The sequence below is a fragment of the Phyllostomus discolor genome, chromosome 1 (genome assembly GCF_004126475.2).
Source record: "Phyllostomus discolor isolate MPI-MPIP mPhyDis1 chromosome 1, mPhyDis1.pri.v3, whole genome shotgun sequence".
Lineage (NCBI taxonomy): Eukaryota > Metazoa > Chordata > Mammalia > Chiroptera > Phyllostomidae > Phyllostomus > Phyllostomus discolor.
In genome coordinates, this window is record NC_040903.2 from 113,790,745 (window position 1) to 113,808,741 (window position 17,997).

The 17,997-nt window shown below is 41.0% G+C and overlaps 1 protein-coding gene across 1 annotated transcript in view; it reads left to right on the top strand.

Annotated features, from left to right (window-relative positions):
• Positions 1-17,997, top strand: part of PTPN9 (protein tyrosine phosphatase non-receptor type 9) — an 87,600-nt gene that overhangs the window by 33,558 nt on the left and 36,045 nt on the right. Inside the window, exons 4-5 of the mRNA XM_028505933.2 lie at positions 420-544; positions 4,070-4,175. Of these exons, the coding sequence (XP_028361734.1) occupies positions 420-544; positions 4,070-4,175 (231 nt within the window). The remainder of the gene's footprint in view (positions 1-419; positions 545-4,069; positions 4,176-17,997) is intronic.

The window sequence follows — 17,997 nt, forward strand, 5'->3', positions numbered from 1 at the left end:
AAAGGCTTTTGGGGTGGATATATAATCTGTTAGAGGCCCATCCTACCTTACTGAATGTAAGATCTCTTCACTTAGAGGCCATAGCCTTTCAGGTAAGGATTTATACAATGGGTGGATTTTATTGTTTACCTCTGCTATTTGTTTGGGCATCCTGCCTGGGAAATTAGCCAGTCAGCCAGTTAAGATAATGTGTTTCTTTCCTGTCACCAATATATAGTGGGGGGCAGAGGGTGCAAAAAATCAGGCACAAGATGACATAAACTTTCTTCCCTTTCTGGAGCAATTGATGCAAGCCAGAGAAGTATTGTCGGTATCTGTTCTCTCTTTATTGGAAAGCTGTATCCAGGATATAAGAAGTTGTAGTGATTATCGGGATTTTCTGTTTGATTTCTAAATGTTTCTTGTTTTATTTACTCTAGAATGTTCGGGATCCAACAGGAGCCTCCATCGCCCTCTTCACTGCCAGATTGCATCATCCACACAAGTCAGTCCAACATGTGGTACTTCAGGCTCTGTTTTACTTACTAGACAGAGCTGTGGATAGGTGAGCATGGAGATTATCTTTTAGGTGGGCTGCATCCAGGTGGGAAAGGGACAGTTCTTGATTTGGTAAAACTTAGCAGTCCCTTTCCTATGCCCCTTGGATGTGCCCTGGGCAGAGAGTGCTGTGAAAATGACCCATGTCCTTAAAGGCTTGACATATTTCTAGGTACTATCAAGATGGTGGGTTTCCTGTATCTTTACTTGCTTGGCTCTTTTCAGGATTACAGAAGTTGGGAGAGACAATTAAATATCATTCCTCAGTGTATTAAGAATTACTTTTTGAGAAGCCCTGGCCAGGTAACTCAGTTGGTTAGAGCATTGTCCCAGTGTACCAAGGTTGTTAGTTCAAACCCTGGTTAGGGTGCATACAGTAATCAACCAATGAGCCCTGAGTGGTGTGGCTCAGTGGGCTGAGTACCAGCCTACAAACTGGGAGGTCACCTGTTAGATTTCTGGTCAGGGCACATGCCTGGGTTGCAGGCCAGGTCTTCCGTTATGGGCATGTAAGAGACAACCAACTGATGTTTCGCTCTGTTTCTTTCTCTCTTCCCCTCTCTATAAAAATAAATAAAATTTTTTAAAAATTAAAAAAAGGAATCAACCAATGATTGCATAAATAAGTAGAACAACAGCCCTAGCTGGTGTAGCTTAATGGATTGAGTGGCAGCCTACGAATCAAAGGGTCACCAGTTCAATTACCAGTCAGGGCATACCACCCGGGTTGCAGGCTAGGTTTCCCATAGGGGGTGTGCGAGAGGCAACCACACATTGATGTTTCTTTCCCCTCTTTCTCCCTCCCTTCCCCTCTCTCTAAAAATAAGTAAATAAATTCTTTTGATTTGAACCTAAGGCTACTAGAGAAACTTGGATCTACCTCACAATTAGAGATTTTTGAAATGCTACTTCATTAGTGAGTGCTTCCATCTTGGATTTTATTGACAGGAAAAAGGTATAAAGGCTTATGGGAGTTAAAAAAAAATTATTGGGTTGGCCATAAAGCCCATTTAGTTTTTTCTGTAAAATAAAAGACACATTTTTTAATTTCATGAATAACTTTATTGATTTGGATATTTTGAGTATGTCAGCTATCTCCCACATGGTGTGATGCTGATTGTTCTCAGTTAATGTCTCTGTTTGATTGCTGCCAAATTTATCTGTTCTATCCAACTGTGGAGCATCATCCAGTGAGAAGTATCCAGCACAAAACTTCACAAACCACTTTCAACATGTTTGATTAGTCACAGCACCTTCTCCATACACTGCACAAATCTTTTTTTTGTCAGCTGTGTTTTTTTACCTTGAAATAATAAAGCATAGTATGCCCAAAATGTCGCATATTTTCTTCCATCTTCAACATTAAAATGGCTACACAAAAATTCACCAGTTTTGATAAGTTTTGATGAACACTGATCTGACAGTGGTCATAATACTATCTAACAAAATTGTTTTGAATGACATTAAAGACAAGCACCACTAGAGACATCTTAAGGAAACAAACAAACTTTTTGGCTAATCCAATAGTATACAAAATAACATGGGACCCCTAATTTCAGGATTGTGTTTTGTGCCAAGACTTCTCAGTTTTAAATACAATGGTACCTTGGTACTCATCAGCTTCAGAATTGGTCAAACCTGGTACTTGTATTTTGATGAGGATAAGTTTCAGAACTCGGCGCTTACTCACCACTCTTTGCACTTGCTACAACTTCTATGAGTCACAACACCACTCTGTAATAGAAAACATTTCATCAATAGTTGTATGTTCGCCATTTGTCAGAATAAATTAATGATGAGTACTGAGGTACCACTGTAAATGTGAAAACTGGTGCTGTCATCTCTGGATAATCCAGCCAAATAATTTATTCTGTGTACAGAATAAAGCAAATAAGGATCTGGCTCGGCGTAGGGGCAACTTTGAAAAGTCCTTAGGCATTTAGGAGATTGCACTAAGGAATACTTTCATATCTGCATGCATTCCTAACTTCAGTTTGGGAATAGGCTGATCACCATTCACTTTTGAAGATATTTTCCAAAAACCCCTTTTGGGTTTTCTTCCTCCAAGTCAAAAGGCACAAATTCACAATCATTAAGCATAGAGTTTTATTTTACAGTTTCTCACAGTCCAAAGTATTTTCTGAGTGATAGCTTCCAGTCCACTGTATTACAATTCAGTGATCATTCACTGTGGACTTGTGTTGCGCGGACTGTGCTGGGGAACTGTTGGGGATAACAAATGAACAAAATACACTTCCTTCTAGGGGAGAATCAGATAGCCACACAAAGGTGGCACACTTTAAGTGCCACAATGAAGATCCACAGGAAGATTTACAGGGTTTCAAGAAGGTGAAGGATGGTAGTACATTTGATTACAATTATTAGGGAGATCTTCATGGAAGAGGAAACTTTTGAGCTAAACATGGAATGTTATAGAATTTGTATAGACATTCAGAGACAGGAAGAAACAGTTCAAATTTTGACAACTTAGATGCTCTGGAACCTTCTTAACTTACAAGTTTGGTATTTGATAAATCTGGACAAATAAGCGTCAGTAAGTATAATTTCACTTTCAGTTTTAACATGAGAGGCTTTCCCCCACACCACACAGTTTTTCAACACCAGCTCAATGTCCCACAATTTACCTCAGTTCTGAAACTGTCTACCTAGAAACAGTGTCAGGTCTCCCTCAGGTTAAGGGTTTATAACCCTGCAAGACTGTCTCTTTCTACCCCCTTCAGAAAACAATGGCAAGTTTAGGTTGTCACCACTGCTTCTGACCAACAGTCTATAAATCAGAGGTTCTAACCTCTCCCTTCTTGGGTTTGATGAACTTGCTAGAATGGTTCACAGGATTCAGAGAAACATTTTACTTACTAGGTTAGCAGTTTATGATAAAAGGATATGTCCAGAAACAGCCAGGTGGATGGGATATAGAGCAAGGTATGGGGAAAGAGCATGGAGTTTCCATGCTCTCTCTCTGAGAGGGCCATTCTCCTAACACTTCAACATGTTCACCAACCAGAAGAAGCTCTGGACCCTATCCTACTGAGTTTTTATGGAAGCCTCATTACTTAGGCATGATTGGTTAAATCATTAGCCATTGGTGACTGAACTCAGTCTCTAGCCCCTCACCCACCCCTCCTGCCCAGGTTGGGGGTGCGGGGGTAGTATTGAAAGCAGCAACCCTCTAATCAAGTGGGTGGTTCCCCTAGCAACCATCTTCATCCTAGGTGACTTTAGGACATTCCAGCAGTCACCTCATTAACATAACAGACACCTTTATTGAGCTCTTCACTTAGGAAATTCCAAGAATGTTCAGGGTCAAAGACTAAATATATAGTTCTTATTACAAGTCACAATATCACAATAAGCATAGCAGATACCAAAGATAAATCATCCTTCTTTAAGACCAGTGTTTAGGGAGGTGGTTATTTTGGTCCCAAATGTGTCCCATATTTTAGCCCCAGGCTTTCAACCGGCCACATTCATGTGATTACTTAAATATTTTTGTTCAATGGTTGGTTTACAGCTTTGAAACTCAGAGGAATGGACTGGTGTTTATCTATGACATGTGCGGTTCTAATTATACCAACTTTGAGCTGGATCTTGGCAAGAAAGTCCTAAACTTGCTAAAGGTAAGGCTGTGACAGGGTCTTCTCAACTGTCCTACAATGGTTAGGATACCTTTTTCTATTCTTTGGGAGATTTATGAATTATGTAAACTTTAGACATTGTGTTCTATTTAAAGGTCAACCTGTAAATGAAGACTAATACCTGCTTCTTCAGAACAAGAAATGGTCTTACAAGTAAAGTGGGAAGAATTTAAATAAGAATGTACAGGAACATTCTGAATCATCCTGGAGTTTGGCAGAATAAGAGTAAATGAAGGCCTAGGTATGGCCAGTGTCCTTGAAAAATGTCACCTAGCCAGTGACTTTCAGAGTTTTTTAAACATAATCTAGTCAGAAATATGTTTTATGTTATGACTTAGTCCACAAAAGTATTTGTACATTTAAACATATATGTAGAGTTGCATACATAAATAAGGTTCTTAATCTCTTATCCCAAACTATTAGGTCCAGGGGCGTTTTTTAATATTTTGAACCTTAGATTTCATTTATTTATTTATTTTTAGAGAGGGTAAAGGAGAGAGAAAGAGGGGGAGAGAAACAATGTGTGAGAGGCAAATTAATGGTTGCCTTTCGTATGCCCTCAACTGGAGACCTGGCCCCAGGCATGCACCCTGACTAGGAATTATACCGGCAACCTTTAAGTTTGAAGGCCAGCGCTCAATCCAGTGAGGCACATCAGCCAGGACTGAACTTTAAAGGATAATATGTATGCCACTCTATAATCCAACATTAATATTTCTGCAGTGGGATGTATTATTCTTAATGAATGGAGAAGAATAAGGGCTGTAAATAGCCTAGGGCAGTTCAGGTTAGCTATTGCTGCCCTGTGAATTTTGCACCAAACTTACAAAAGAAACTTAAGGTTTTCAGAGTTATTTAGATTTCAGAATCTGAATAGAGGTATGTATGTCTGTGTGTACATGTTTATAAAACAAAAAAGTTAGTTACACAAAGTAAGCTTTATCCTTACTATGGGCAGTCACTTTGATTATTCCCTTCTAGTTCATATTTTAAAAATATTAGTCATCACCTATAAAATTAATTTCAGGACCCAGTGAGTGACAACAGAGAGAAAGAAAGGGAGCAGGGGAAAGAGAGAAACATTTATAGGTTGCCTGGTGTACGTGTCCTGACCAGGGATCACACCCCCAACATTTTTTGTGTACCAGATGATACTCCAAACAACTGAGCCACCCAGCCAGGGCTAGAGATATTTATTTACTATTGCAGCTTTACAATAGAAAGTATATAAATAAAGTATTATACTGCATGCTGTTTTCTGGAACTCACTTAATCATTATTTTATTAAAATTCCTCTTGCAGCATGTAACTGTGACTCATTTCTTTTTATTGATGGTTGAAGGACTGTTACCTTTTAATTCCTTATCCATTGGTGAATGTATCAGATTATTCATCTACTCTTATACTGATGGTTGCTTGGATTGTTTCCTGATTTTTGCTATGATGAACAGTGCTTCTGTGAATAGTTTATACTTATCTTCCAGTGCATGTGTTTCTCAACCATTTTTTCATTATTACCTCACTAAGGAGCGTGTTGAAGACATTCCCTACCCCTCACCCACAGTTCTTTTAATGAAATTCTAACACCACAGATGTACTATATATATCATGATGTACTGAATGCATATCTGTGGTTTATGCAGAAAAAGATTATGATGTTTTTGCCCATTCTCCACTCTCCTTAAAACTCATTTTATCCCATTGGGGGTAGTATCATCACCCCACTGGGAATGCATGCTCATACACTTAGGAGTAGAATTACTGGGTGATAAGGTCGTGAAGATTCAGCTTCATAAAATAGTGTCAAATTGTTTTCCTAAATGGTTGTATCCACCTGCCATGTGTAAAATTTCCATTGGCCCACCTCTTCTTCAACACTTAGTGATGTTAGACTTGTTAATGTTTTCCCAATCAAGTGGGACAAAATGGCATCTTGTACAACTTGCATTTCTCATGGTAATGAGATTATCTCTTTATACATTTATTGGCCATATGTTTTCTTTTTCTGCAGAATGCCTGCTTGTAGCTTTTACCCAGTTTCCTATTGGTATGTCCATTTATGTAGTTTTTTATATATTATTATTATCCATTTATATATCCATATGTATTAATATGTACTGTCTTAGTTTATAGCTTGTGTTTTCACTTAAGTCTTTTTAACTAATAGAAGTTCTTTCTTAACTTTAATATGGTTAAATGTGTTTGAGTATTTTTTTTGTATCATGTATTTGCATCTTAAATCCTTTCATATTCCAAAGTCAGAAAAAATATATTAACTATTTTTTACTGATTTACCACTGATTACATATGTATTAATTTTTTTAGTTGATTTTTTTATTGTGGTGAAATATACATAATAAAATTCACCATTTTAATGCCTCGGCCTGCGAGGCAGTCAACGGGGTCCGCCGATATACCTGTAACGGATGAAAAGGGATGGGACAGGAGGCGCGAAAGAACGGCAGCAAGACAAAGAGTTCTGATCAAGCTGCAAATTTTACTTCAAAACGGAGGGAGTTATATAGAGGAAGGCAGAAAGGGGAAGTAGCTTTGATTGGCGGGCTTGGGGCGTGCTCTTAGCTGGGATTGGTTAAGGGACGCGTGATAGGCGCGTGATCAGGGCACTGATTGGTCGGGCGTTCGCATGGCTTCTGACCGCAGACATCCTGTCTGTGCAGGTGCAATCCTTCTCCATGATTGCATCAGCCTGTTTCAGGCTTGTCCCGGCCCCCAACATCTCCTCCCTTATTTTTATTTTTAAGGTGAGGAGTGGACATTAACCGACTAGGGGAGGCAGTGGTCTGGCTCCTCCTGAGCTCGTCCCGAGCTCTGAGGGACCCTTTTCGGAGGAGAGGGTTGGGGCACTGACCTCTATGCAAGCCGACTTGCCTCTCAGGAGACTTGGCAGGGCCACCTTCGGGGCAGCTTCTCCTTGCAATGCTTTGCTCTGCACCTAGCGGTATCCATTACAATTTACATGTATAGTATAATGCCAAGGGTTATACTGTTCTCATAAGAGGTGGGGGTGCACAGGAGAATTTATGCGCGAGGGCATTCTCGGAGAAAATGCTGCGAGTCAGTGCCAGGTTCATTCATTTCTAGCTGATGATAATGTATCTGGATAGGTTTGCCAAGAAGGGAGTTAAGTTGGTCTCGGATGAGGTTTGTGGTGCGCCTGAGAACCCAGGGAGCAAAGGTCAGGAAGAGAATGATAGCTATTAAAGGCCCGAGGAGAGGGAGAAGAAAGGGGAGTAGTCCGTTGAAGGCTGTAAGGAAAGGGCTCTCAGTCAGAGCGTTTCGTCGTCTTTCCAGATCTTCTTGAAGGGTTTTGATCTTGTCCCGGGCGATGCCTGACTTGTTGGCAAAAAAGCAGCATCGTTCCTGTAAAGCTAAACAAATGCCTCCCTGCTCTGCTGTGAGTAAGTCTAGGCCTCGTCTATTCTGGAGGACTACCTCCGCTAGGGAGTCTAGTTGGTCTTGAATGTCAGTAATAGTACTGGACAAGGCTTGGACATCATCGAAAAGTTGTTTGGAAAGTTTTGTATAGGAGTGAACTGCAACTCCTAATCCTGCAGTTCTGGTAGCTACCGCTCCAGAAACTCCTAGACCAACAAGCAGGGGAATAATAACTAAGGCTCTTTTGTGTCGTCCTGCGAAGTGGTCAAAAGCAGGAACGGGGACGGGTTCATCCCCTGGGATAATGTCTATGTCAGGTAGTAAGGCAGCTAGGGCACATAGCCCTGTCCAATTGGCGGGCAGGGCGGTGAAAGCTAGATTATTACCACAAACGAATGCTCGTCCTGGACCAGGGCAGAGGGATGTGCTGTAATTAAGCGTGTGGCTGCAATTGGTAAAGCTAGCGAAACCAACAGAAATATCAAAAGAATTATTTTGTAAGTTCTTATAGATGCAGGGGGAGGATGATTGGGCTAACCTAGTTTCTTTGGGGATGGTAATTAAATCTGAAGTGGTGGAAAGGATAATTTGGATTTGTCCTTCAAAATCATTATCTATAATGCCAGGGAGGACTTGTATCCCTAGTAGAGTGGAACTGACTCGGCCGAAGATAAACCCCAAAGTATTAGGCGGTAGGGGCCCGAAAACGCCGGTAGGGACTATTAGGGGACTATTGTCTGAAGTTAGTACTGTGTCGGTGGCGGCACAGAGGTCCAATCCTGTGCTGCCTGCTGTGGCCCTCCACAGGTCTGTGACGTAGCGGCGTGATTGATTACTGGGAGGGCAGGGATCTGTGAGTGGAGTGATTGGGGAACGAACTGTGTAGCCCCGGAGTTCACACCCAGTATGGGGCCCTGGGGCTGGGCCCTGTTGGAGTTTCCCTGCTTTGGGGGAATGGGCTGTCCATAAATGTCTGTCTTAGATCTGCATTCTGAAGACCAGTGAAAACCCTTCTTACAGCGAGGGCATTTCATGGCAGGGGCTCCTGGACTATTAGTACTAGGCCTTGTTGGGTTTTGGATCTGAATTTGAGTCTGATTTTGGGTCTTCTGGGGGCAGGCTCGGGAAAAATGTCCAGGTTCGTTACAGTTGTAACAAAGGCGATTAGGGGGGCGCGCCGGCTGTGGGGGCATAAAATTTTGCAAGGCAGCACCAATGGCAAGTCCGAGAGCATGGGCAGAGACAATGCCGGAGCAGAGGCGAACATAGTCACAGAGCTCTCCTTGGCGATAGGGGCGGATGGCATTTTGGCAAGCGGGGTTGGCATTTTCATAAGCTAGGTGTTTGACGAAAGCATTTTCACTTTCGCCCGCGCCAAAGAGCCTCTCAGCTAATTCTTGTAAACTACTTATGAAATCACTGTATGGCTCGTCTGGGCCCTGTCTTATTTTTGCAAGAGAGGTGGTTGCGGTGCCCTTTTGTGGAAGGCGCCTCCATGCTTTAAGACCCGCGGACTGGATCTGGGTTAGAAGTCCGGGGGGAAATTGAGCTTGCTTTTCATTGCTATGATAGGGGGCAGAGCCAAGAAACTTAAGAATGGTCCAATTTTTAGAGGAGGATTTTCGCATATTGCGCTGAACAAACTGTTTAGCGGTGTCTTCATATTCGCTTTTCCAAAGAATAAAGTCACCTCCACTTAGCGCTGCCTTCGCTAGAAAGAACCAATCATTGGGCGTGAGCCAGCGCTAAGATTTTCAATTAGGGCGAGGGAAAAGGGAGCTGTGGGCCCGTAATGTGTTACAGCAGATTTGACCTTTTCTAATGCTTTAAGGCTAAGTTTCTTGTATGTGTGGGAATAAGTTTGGGGGGCCGCAGTATGTCTTGTACTGGGCTCTGCTTCGTCTATATCAGAAGAGGAGCTGTCAGAGTCCTCGGGGTTGTCGCTATCAGGAAGGGGGGTAGCTGCAGCCGCAGCTGAACTATCTACATTCTCGGTTCTAACTGAGCGAGTCTGGGATCTAGTAACAGGGAACGCTAAAGTCTCGTGGGGAGGGGGACTGATCGTAAGAACGGAGAGCACATTGGCAATGGTTTTAATATCTCAGATGAAAGTGAGGGTTTCCTGAAGGAAAGGCTTTGGAAACGGAGTGAATACGGCGGTGGCCGCCAGGGGCAAGGTAGTAGGTGCCGTGCACGCCGCGGGTGAAATGGCGGATGCGCCATGCGCTGAAGGCAAAATGGCGGCGGCGGGTGCGTGAGAGGTACTATAAGGAGGCGGTTTGAACGGCGGAAGGACTGCCGCCACGAGTGGTGGCCAGTCAGGATTCTTGTAGCGAGCGGCCTCATCCTCTAATTCTGCCTGTTCAGAGGGATCTAACTGGTCGCCGGGGTCCTGGGAATTGGGGGGTGGAGCAGAGGAATAGAACTCCTGGAGGGGAGGGTACAGAGACGGGACTTGAGGGTCCGTATCTATCTGGATGGAGACAGAAGGGCAATTTGAAGGCGCTCGTGAGGGGGGTCGCGAAAGCGAGTTAGCATGAGCGCCGGGGAGGCCGTGAACTGAGGGGGCCTTTGAGGGGGCTGGGAGTGTCTGCGGAGAATTGCTTGCCCTTCTTTACAAAGGCGCTGTATGTCAGGGGAGTTATTGTGGTTTTTAAGGATGTCTGTTATGAGGTTATAATAGTTAAAGGCAGTTATAGGGATGGTCTCGGGACCAAAAACTTTATAATAGTCATTTAAACAGTCGCCCACACGGTGCCAGACGCGGGAGTCAATACTACCCTCCTGAGGAAACCATGGGCAGATTTTAAAAACGAAAGTGAAAAAGGAATTTAAGTCTTTTTTACGAACCCTTATCTTACGCACCTTGAGAGATTCTTTCAACTGTCCAATGAATAAATCACGTTGTGAGCATGCCTGTCCCATGGTTGGGCCTTACCTTTGAAATGCCGCTGTCGGGGAACGGGGGGACTCGTCTGGAAATGCCGGCGCGCGGGCGGTAGTCGCGGTGAGCCGGGCGTCTCTCTTAACGGAGCGCTGCGATCAACGGGGACAGCGGTCCACACAGGCTGTCAGCGGGGCCCCACGTTGGGCGCCACTTGCCTCGGCCCGCGAGGCAGTCAACGGGGTCGCCGATACACCTGTAACGGATGAAAAGGGATGGGACAGGAGGCGCGAAAGAACGGCAGCAAGACAAAGAGTTCTGATCAAGCTGCAAATTTTATTTCAAAATGGAGGGAGTTATATAGAGGAAGGCAGAAAGGGGAAGTAGCTTTGATTGGCGGGCTTGGGGCGTGCTCTTAGCTGGGATTGGTTAAGGGACGCGTGATAGGCGCGTGATCAGGGCGCTGATTGGTCGGGCGTTCGCATGGCTTATGCGTGATAGGCGCGTGATCAGGGCGCTGATTGGTCGGGCGTTCGCATGGCTTCTGACCGCAGACATCCTGTCTGTGCAGGTGCAATCCTTCTCCATGATTGCATCAGCCTGTTTCAGGCTTGTCCCGGCCCCCAACATCTTGACAGTTTTTAAGTGTACAGTTCAGTGACGTTAAATATGTTCACAGTGCATCACCATCACCACTATTCATTTTCAGAACTATTTTGTTATCCCAAAGAAAAAGTCTGTCCCCATTAAACAATGCCTTCCAATAACCCCAACCCCCCAGCCTCTGGCCCAACCCCCCAGCCTCTGGTATTTTGCCTTTTCTAGGTTCTCATTGAAGTAGAATCACACAATGTTTATCCTTTTGTGTGTATTTTATTTTACTTAGCATAATGTTTTCAAGATTAATTTATATTGCAGCATATATCAGAATTCATTTTTTAAGGCTGAATAATATTTCATTATATATATGTACAACATTTTGTTTATCCAGTCACCTGTCCATAGACATTTGGGTTGTTTCCACCTGTTGGCTCTTATGAATAATGCTGCTGTTGACATTGGTGTGCAAATATATGTTTGAGTCCCTGATTTCAATTCTTTTGCACATACACTAGAAGTGGAATTGTTGGATAATGGGTAATTCTACATGTAACATTTTGAGGAGCTATTTTCTTTTTTTTATTATTATATTTTATTGAGTATGCTATTACAGTTGTCTTGATTTTTTCCCCCTTTGTTCCCCTCCACCTAGCATCCCCTATTTCCACAGGCAGTCCCCACACCTTGATCATGTCCATTGATCATGCGTGTAAATTCTTTGGCTACTCCATTTCACATACTGTGCTTTATATCTTCATGGCTATTCTGTAACAACCTATTTGTACTTCTTAATCCCCCCACCTCTTCACTCATTTCCCCATAATACTCACCCACCTGGCAACCATCAAAACGCTCTCTGTATCCATGATTCTGTCTCTGTTCTTCTTGTTTGCTTAGTTTGTTTTTTAGATAGTTTTTTATCATTTTATATTTTGCCCTTTCATTGTTCATAGTTTTGATCTTCTTCTTTTTCTTGAATAAGTCCATTTAACATTTCATATACTGCTGGTTTGGTGATGATGAATTTCTTTAGTTTACTCTTATCTGGGAACATCTTTATTTGCCCTTGATTCTAAATGATAACTTTGCTGGGTAGAACAATCTTGGCCATAGGTCCCTGCTTTTCATGACTTTGAATATTTCTCACCAATCCCTTCTAGGCTTCAGTTTCTTGAGAAATCAGTTGACAGTCTTATGGGGACTCCCCTGTAGGTAACTAACTGCTTTTCTCTTGCTGCTTTTAAGATTCTCTATCTTTAACCTTTGGCATTTTAATTATGATGTATCTTGCTATGGGCCTCTTTGCATCTATCTTGTGTGGGACTCTCTGTGCTTCCTGGACTTGTATGTCTGTTTCATATATCAAGTTAGGGAAATTTTCTTACATTATTTCTTCATATAGATTTCTAATTTTTGCTCTTTCTCTTCTCCTTTTGGCACCCTTATGATGCAAATGTTGGATCTCTTGAAGTTGTCCCAGAGGCTGTTTATACTCTCCTCATTTTTTTAGATTCTTTTTTCTCCTTGCTGTTCTGATTGGTTATTTTTTGCTTTCTTATGTTCCAAGTCATTGATTTGATTCTTGGCTTCATCCACTCTGCTGTTGTTTCCCTGTAAATTGTTCATTTCAATAAGTGTATCCTTCGTTTCTGACTGGATCCTTTTTATGCTGTTGAATTCCTCATTGAGTTCCTTGAGCATCCTTATAACCAGTGTTTCAAAGTTTGCATCTGATACATTGCTTATCTCCATTTTGTTTAACTCTTTTTCTGGAGTTTTGATCTGTTCTTTCATTTGGGCCATGTTTCTTTGTCTCCTCATTTTGGCAGCCTCCCTGGATTTGTTTCTATGTATTAGTAGAGCTGCTTTGACTCCATGTCTTGGTAGTGTGGCCTAATGTAGTAGGTATCCTGCAGGGTCTAGTGGCACAGCCTCTCCTATCATCCAAGCTGGGTACTATTGGTGCACCTTCTGTGTGGGCTGAGTACACTCTCCTATTGTAGTTGAGCCTTGGTTGCCACTGGCAGATCAATGGGAGGGATTTACCCAGGCCAGTGAACTGTAAGTATTGGCTGTGACCAATTAGCACCAACCTCCGCCCTCTGTGGAAGATCAGCTGTGCAGGGACAGGGTGGTGATTCTCCAGTGTGGTCTGTAGCTGTCCACTGGGTTTGCTGCCCCTGGTGTTTCCATGGTGGTACAGGCCAAGTTCAGCCTCCACCTGTGTTGGGCTTGGAGATTCTTAGATAAAGCCAAGCTATGAATCTAGGCTGGCTGCTGCTGTATGCCTGGCCTGGGGCTCAGTGAGGCCAGTTGTTGCTTGTTTGAGAGGATATAGGAAGATGTACAATATGAGCCAAGACCAGCCATTCGTATGGAAAAGCAGCTCAGGTGGACTGGTAAGTTGGGTGGGGTGGAATGGAGTCCCTGGAGATATCCAAAGTGGATCAAACAGTGTTAGCCAGGTTAATGGAATTTCAGATTTGGCACCAGGTTGCCGGCTCTGTGGGGCGAAGATTCAGAAAAGGAGCAGTGGCCTCTGCTCACCTTGATGCCAGTTTCTTGCTGTATGCCACTGGTGCCTATCAAGCTGCTCCCTGGTGCTGTAGCTCAGAGGGAGTGAGTCTGAGTAGGTGAGTTCATGTGTGGGTTCTTTAAGAGGAATTGCTTAGGGCCCCATCAGTTTATTCTACCAGCTCAATCCCTGCTGGTTTTTGCAGCCAGAAGTTGTAGGGACTTATCTTCCTGGAATTGGAACCCTGGTCTGGGGGGCCTGGTGTGGGTCTGGGACTCTTGGCTCCCAAGTTGTCCCTCCTGAATTTTTATTCACCACACATGAGTGCGGGACTAGCCCATTCTGTGTCTGTGCCCCTCCTACCAGCCTGGATGGATGTGGTTTCTTAAATCCGTAGTTGTCAGACTTCCATTCAACTCGATTTCTGGTGGTTCTGAGTAATGGTTGTTCTGTATTTGAGTTGTAATTTTCATGTGGTTGTGTAAAGAAACAAGCCATGTCTGCCTGTGCCACCATCTTAACTGGAAGTCTCTTTTCTTTAAAAAAAGGTTAAAATTTTGTTTTTTATAACCTTATATATCTAGAATTGATTTTTTGAGGGCCATTTGTTTCTAGTTTATGGAGTTGTTTTTACAGTATGGTACAAGATGTAGGAATCTGATTTTTCCCCCATGTGGATAGCTATTTTTTCCCCAGTTTTACATATCAAATAGTCCCTCATTTTCACGACTTAGACTCTCAGTTTTAACAAAGTCACAGTACCCTGGTAAGTTAATATACTATAGACAATTCAATTAACCATCTAACTTTCTGTGTTATTCAGGTTGTTTAAGTAATACTTTTGTGATCATTTTAGCTTTTCCTCTTAAATTATTTTTAAAAAGATAATTCTAAGACTTGGATTATTTGGCTAATGATTATGAATATTCTTATATCTCTTGTATACATCACTAGGTTACCCTTGATACAAGTGGAAAGGAACACATTGTCATCAACAAGTATGAGTTACCTGTTTCCTTGAACCATCCCAGTACTGAACTCTAATTTTTCTATATTTTTAAAGTTAGCCCTGGCTGGTATAGCTCAGTGGATTGAGTGCAGGCCTGCAAACCAAAGGGTTACCGGTTCAGTTCCCAGTCATGGCACATGCCAAATAGGCCAGGTTCCCAGTAGGAGTTGTTCAAGAAGCAACCACACATTGATGTTTCTCTCCCTCTCTTTCTCCTTCCCTTCCTCTCTTTCAAAAATAAATAAATAAAATCTTTAAAAAAAAAGTAAAGTTAGAAGTTCTAAAATAACCTCCTTTTTTTTATTTGTGCAAACCCCTTTAAGTAATAACAAAGTTGTGTCCTTTCTCTTTTCCACTTTCTTAATGCAGTTTGTGTGTCCTTCATTATTTTGAACCAAAGTAGATATTCTGTTGTTTTTGCTATATAAATTAAGACAGGCTGCAGTAAAAGTCCTGTTGCTTTAGAATCTGTATATCATGGTCTTATTAGTGACTTAGTTGCTCTGTCATTGTGAACAGATACAATTTTAAATATAATCCCCTACCATCTTCATTCTCATGAAAGTTGTAAATAGAAGTTTTTCTGTAATGAACAGTCTCATACTTTAGATTTCTATTTAGCACAAATTAATTTCCAGCAGTTACTGTGATGAGGATTTGGGTCAAAATATGACACTGGAATAAAAATAATAATCCTTGACATCTTAAATTGCTCTGGGTAGATTTTAACATCTTCATAAATTTCATAGGATTAATTTTCATTTTAAACTTCAAAATGTCATAATCCCTATTGTTGTCATCATCTGGATTCTTAACTTTAATTATTCTTTTTAATTAATTAATTTCTCACCTGAGGACATTTTTTTATTGCTTTTAGAGAGAGAGGAAGGGAGAGAGGAAAGGGACAGAGAAAAACACTGATGTGAGAGAGAAGCATTGATGGGTTGCCACCTGTATAAGCCCGGACCAGGGATCGAATCCATAACCTGGGTATGTGCCCTGACTAGGAATGGAACCCGCAACCTTTAGGACACTACTCCAGCTGACTGAGGCTCACTGGCCAGGGCATTAATTGTTATTTTAGATGAACCATTTTAAACCAGACAATGTGGACTTCACCCCTGAAGGATACATCTTATTTTCTGATTACGAAATGCATGGTTGAAACACATGGCTAAAATATATAGGTTTAAAAATTCATTAATGCAGACATTTATAAAGCAATAATTATTCTTACTGAGTGCTTTACATCCTGTTCTAAGCTCTTCTCATGCTTTAAAATTAATTTAATCCTGACATCTGTACTGTGAGGTGTGATGGCTATTAGTATTACTATCCCCATCCTACCTATCTGTAAACTTAGACCTGGAGACTTTAGGAACCTGTCAAAGGTAATACAAGCTATTACATGACGGCTAAGATATTATAATCCTTGGATATTATCAGTATAAAGAGCTTGATTGAGGCTTTCAAAGTATATGTGTGTGTATGTGTATATAATTTTTTTGTTACAGTTATGGACTTGTGTTATATCCAGTGATTGGCCAATTTTTACTAAACAGTGTTATGTTCTTCATCTTTCTATGTCAGTATATATAGCTGTTACTCATATTTTCTTCACTTTTTAAAAAAAGTTTTATTTATTTATTTTAGAGAGAAGGGAAGGGAGGGAGAGAAGGAGAGAAATAGCAATGTGTGGTTGCCACTTATGCGCCCCCCACTGGAGACCTGGCCCACTACCCAGGCATGTGCCCCAACTAGGAATCCAATCAGTGACCCTCAGGTTCCACAGGCTGGCACTCAGTCCACTGAGCCACACTAGCCAGGGCTTCTTCACTTTTTTTAATGGTTGCAGATATTTGGAGCAGAAAAATGAAGTACATGCCTTTTTTTAGGGGTGGGTGGTTATTCTAAAGGCTGCAGTGAACACCATTTTACATATAGTTTTGCATATTTGACCAATCATTTCTTCAGGGTAAATTGCTGTAAGTAAATTTGTACAGTCTAAGAGTACCTGTATTTGAAATTTTGCCAAATAACCCTCAAAACTTGGTTCAAATTTACACTCCTATTAACTCCTTTTTTGACTAATCTCATCAACATTGATTTTATCATTCAGATTTTAATCATATTCATGTTTTTTAAGGTTTTATTTATTTATTTTTAGAGAGAGGGGAAATGAGGGAGAGAAACTTTGATGTGATAAAGAAATATCTATTGGTTGCTTCTCGCATGCCCACAACTGGGGACCTGGCCTGCAACTGAGGCATGTGCCCTGACCAGAATAGAACTGGCAACTTTTAGGTTCACAGGCCAGCGCTCAGTCCACTGAGCCACACATGCCAGGGCTACTTTATTTTTCATTGTAATTTTTATATGCTATAGTATATGTATTATATTTAACAATATACCATCTATATTTGATATATAATATAGTTAAAATAATTTGCTATCAAGTAGTTATATTGGCAACATTTACTAATTAATAGATTTTTCCTACTCACTTGGGATAATACCTTTATCTTGTACTAGATTCCTGTATGGTTGGTGTTTCTATTTCTGGGCTCCCTGTCCTATTTATCTAGCCAGGTAGGCTAATATATGCACTGTTTTATTTATTGCAGCCTTATAATAAAGTTTAATATCTTCTAGGATAAGCTTTCTCATAATCTTTTATTTCTAAGTAGTTTTAAACTGTTTTACAAGTACTTTATATATACTTTCATGTGCTTTTATTCAAGTTTTTATGATATATATAACATGCATACTTAAAATGAAGTTTACAACTAGTTGTCTTAATTATGAAAACAATTTAAGGAAAAGTCTCTGACTCCCCTCCCTTAGCCACCCAAGAGCCATTCCCCAGAAGTAACTTTTTCAAAATTATAAATCTGATGAAAAAAAATTTTTTAATTTTGTTATCTTTAGATTAGATGAACTTTAGAATCATTTAGTCAAGTTTTATGAAATAAAACACTTTGGGATTTTATTTGAATATAGTGAATTAATAAATTAATTTAGGGAGGATTGACATCTTTATAGTATTTTATTCTCCCATTCAGAAATGCTAAGCTTTTTAAAAGTCTTTTTGTTATGCCATTCAATAAAGTTTTAAAGTTATTTATCTTGCATGTTTTTTAGATTTCTAAAAATATATACATACATTTATAAAAACATAGCATACACCAAGGATAAATAATCTTTTTTCTAAGACCAGTGAGTTATAGGGAGGGAGAAAGATGAGCAGATAGGGTGTGTGAGTGCTGTGTGTGTGCACAACTGCTGTTGTAACTCAGGTGTTCACCATTATACTTTTATGCTTTTTATTTATAGGGGGGCTTATTTTGTCATATATATAGTTTACTGTTTAAAATATTATTATAATTAGACAAAATTTGAT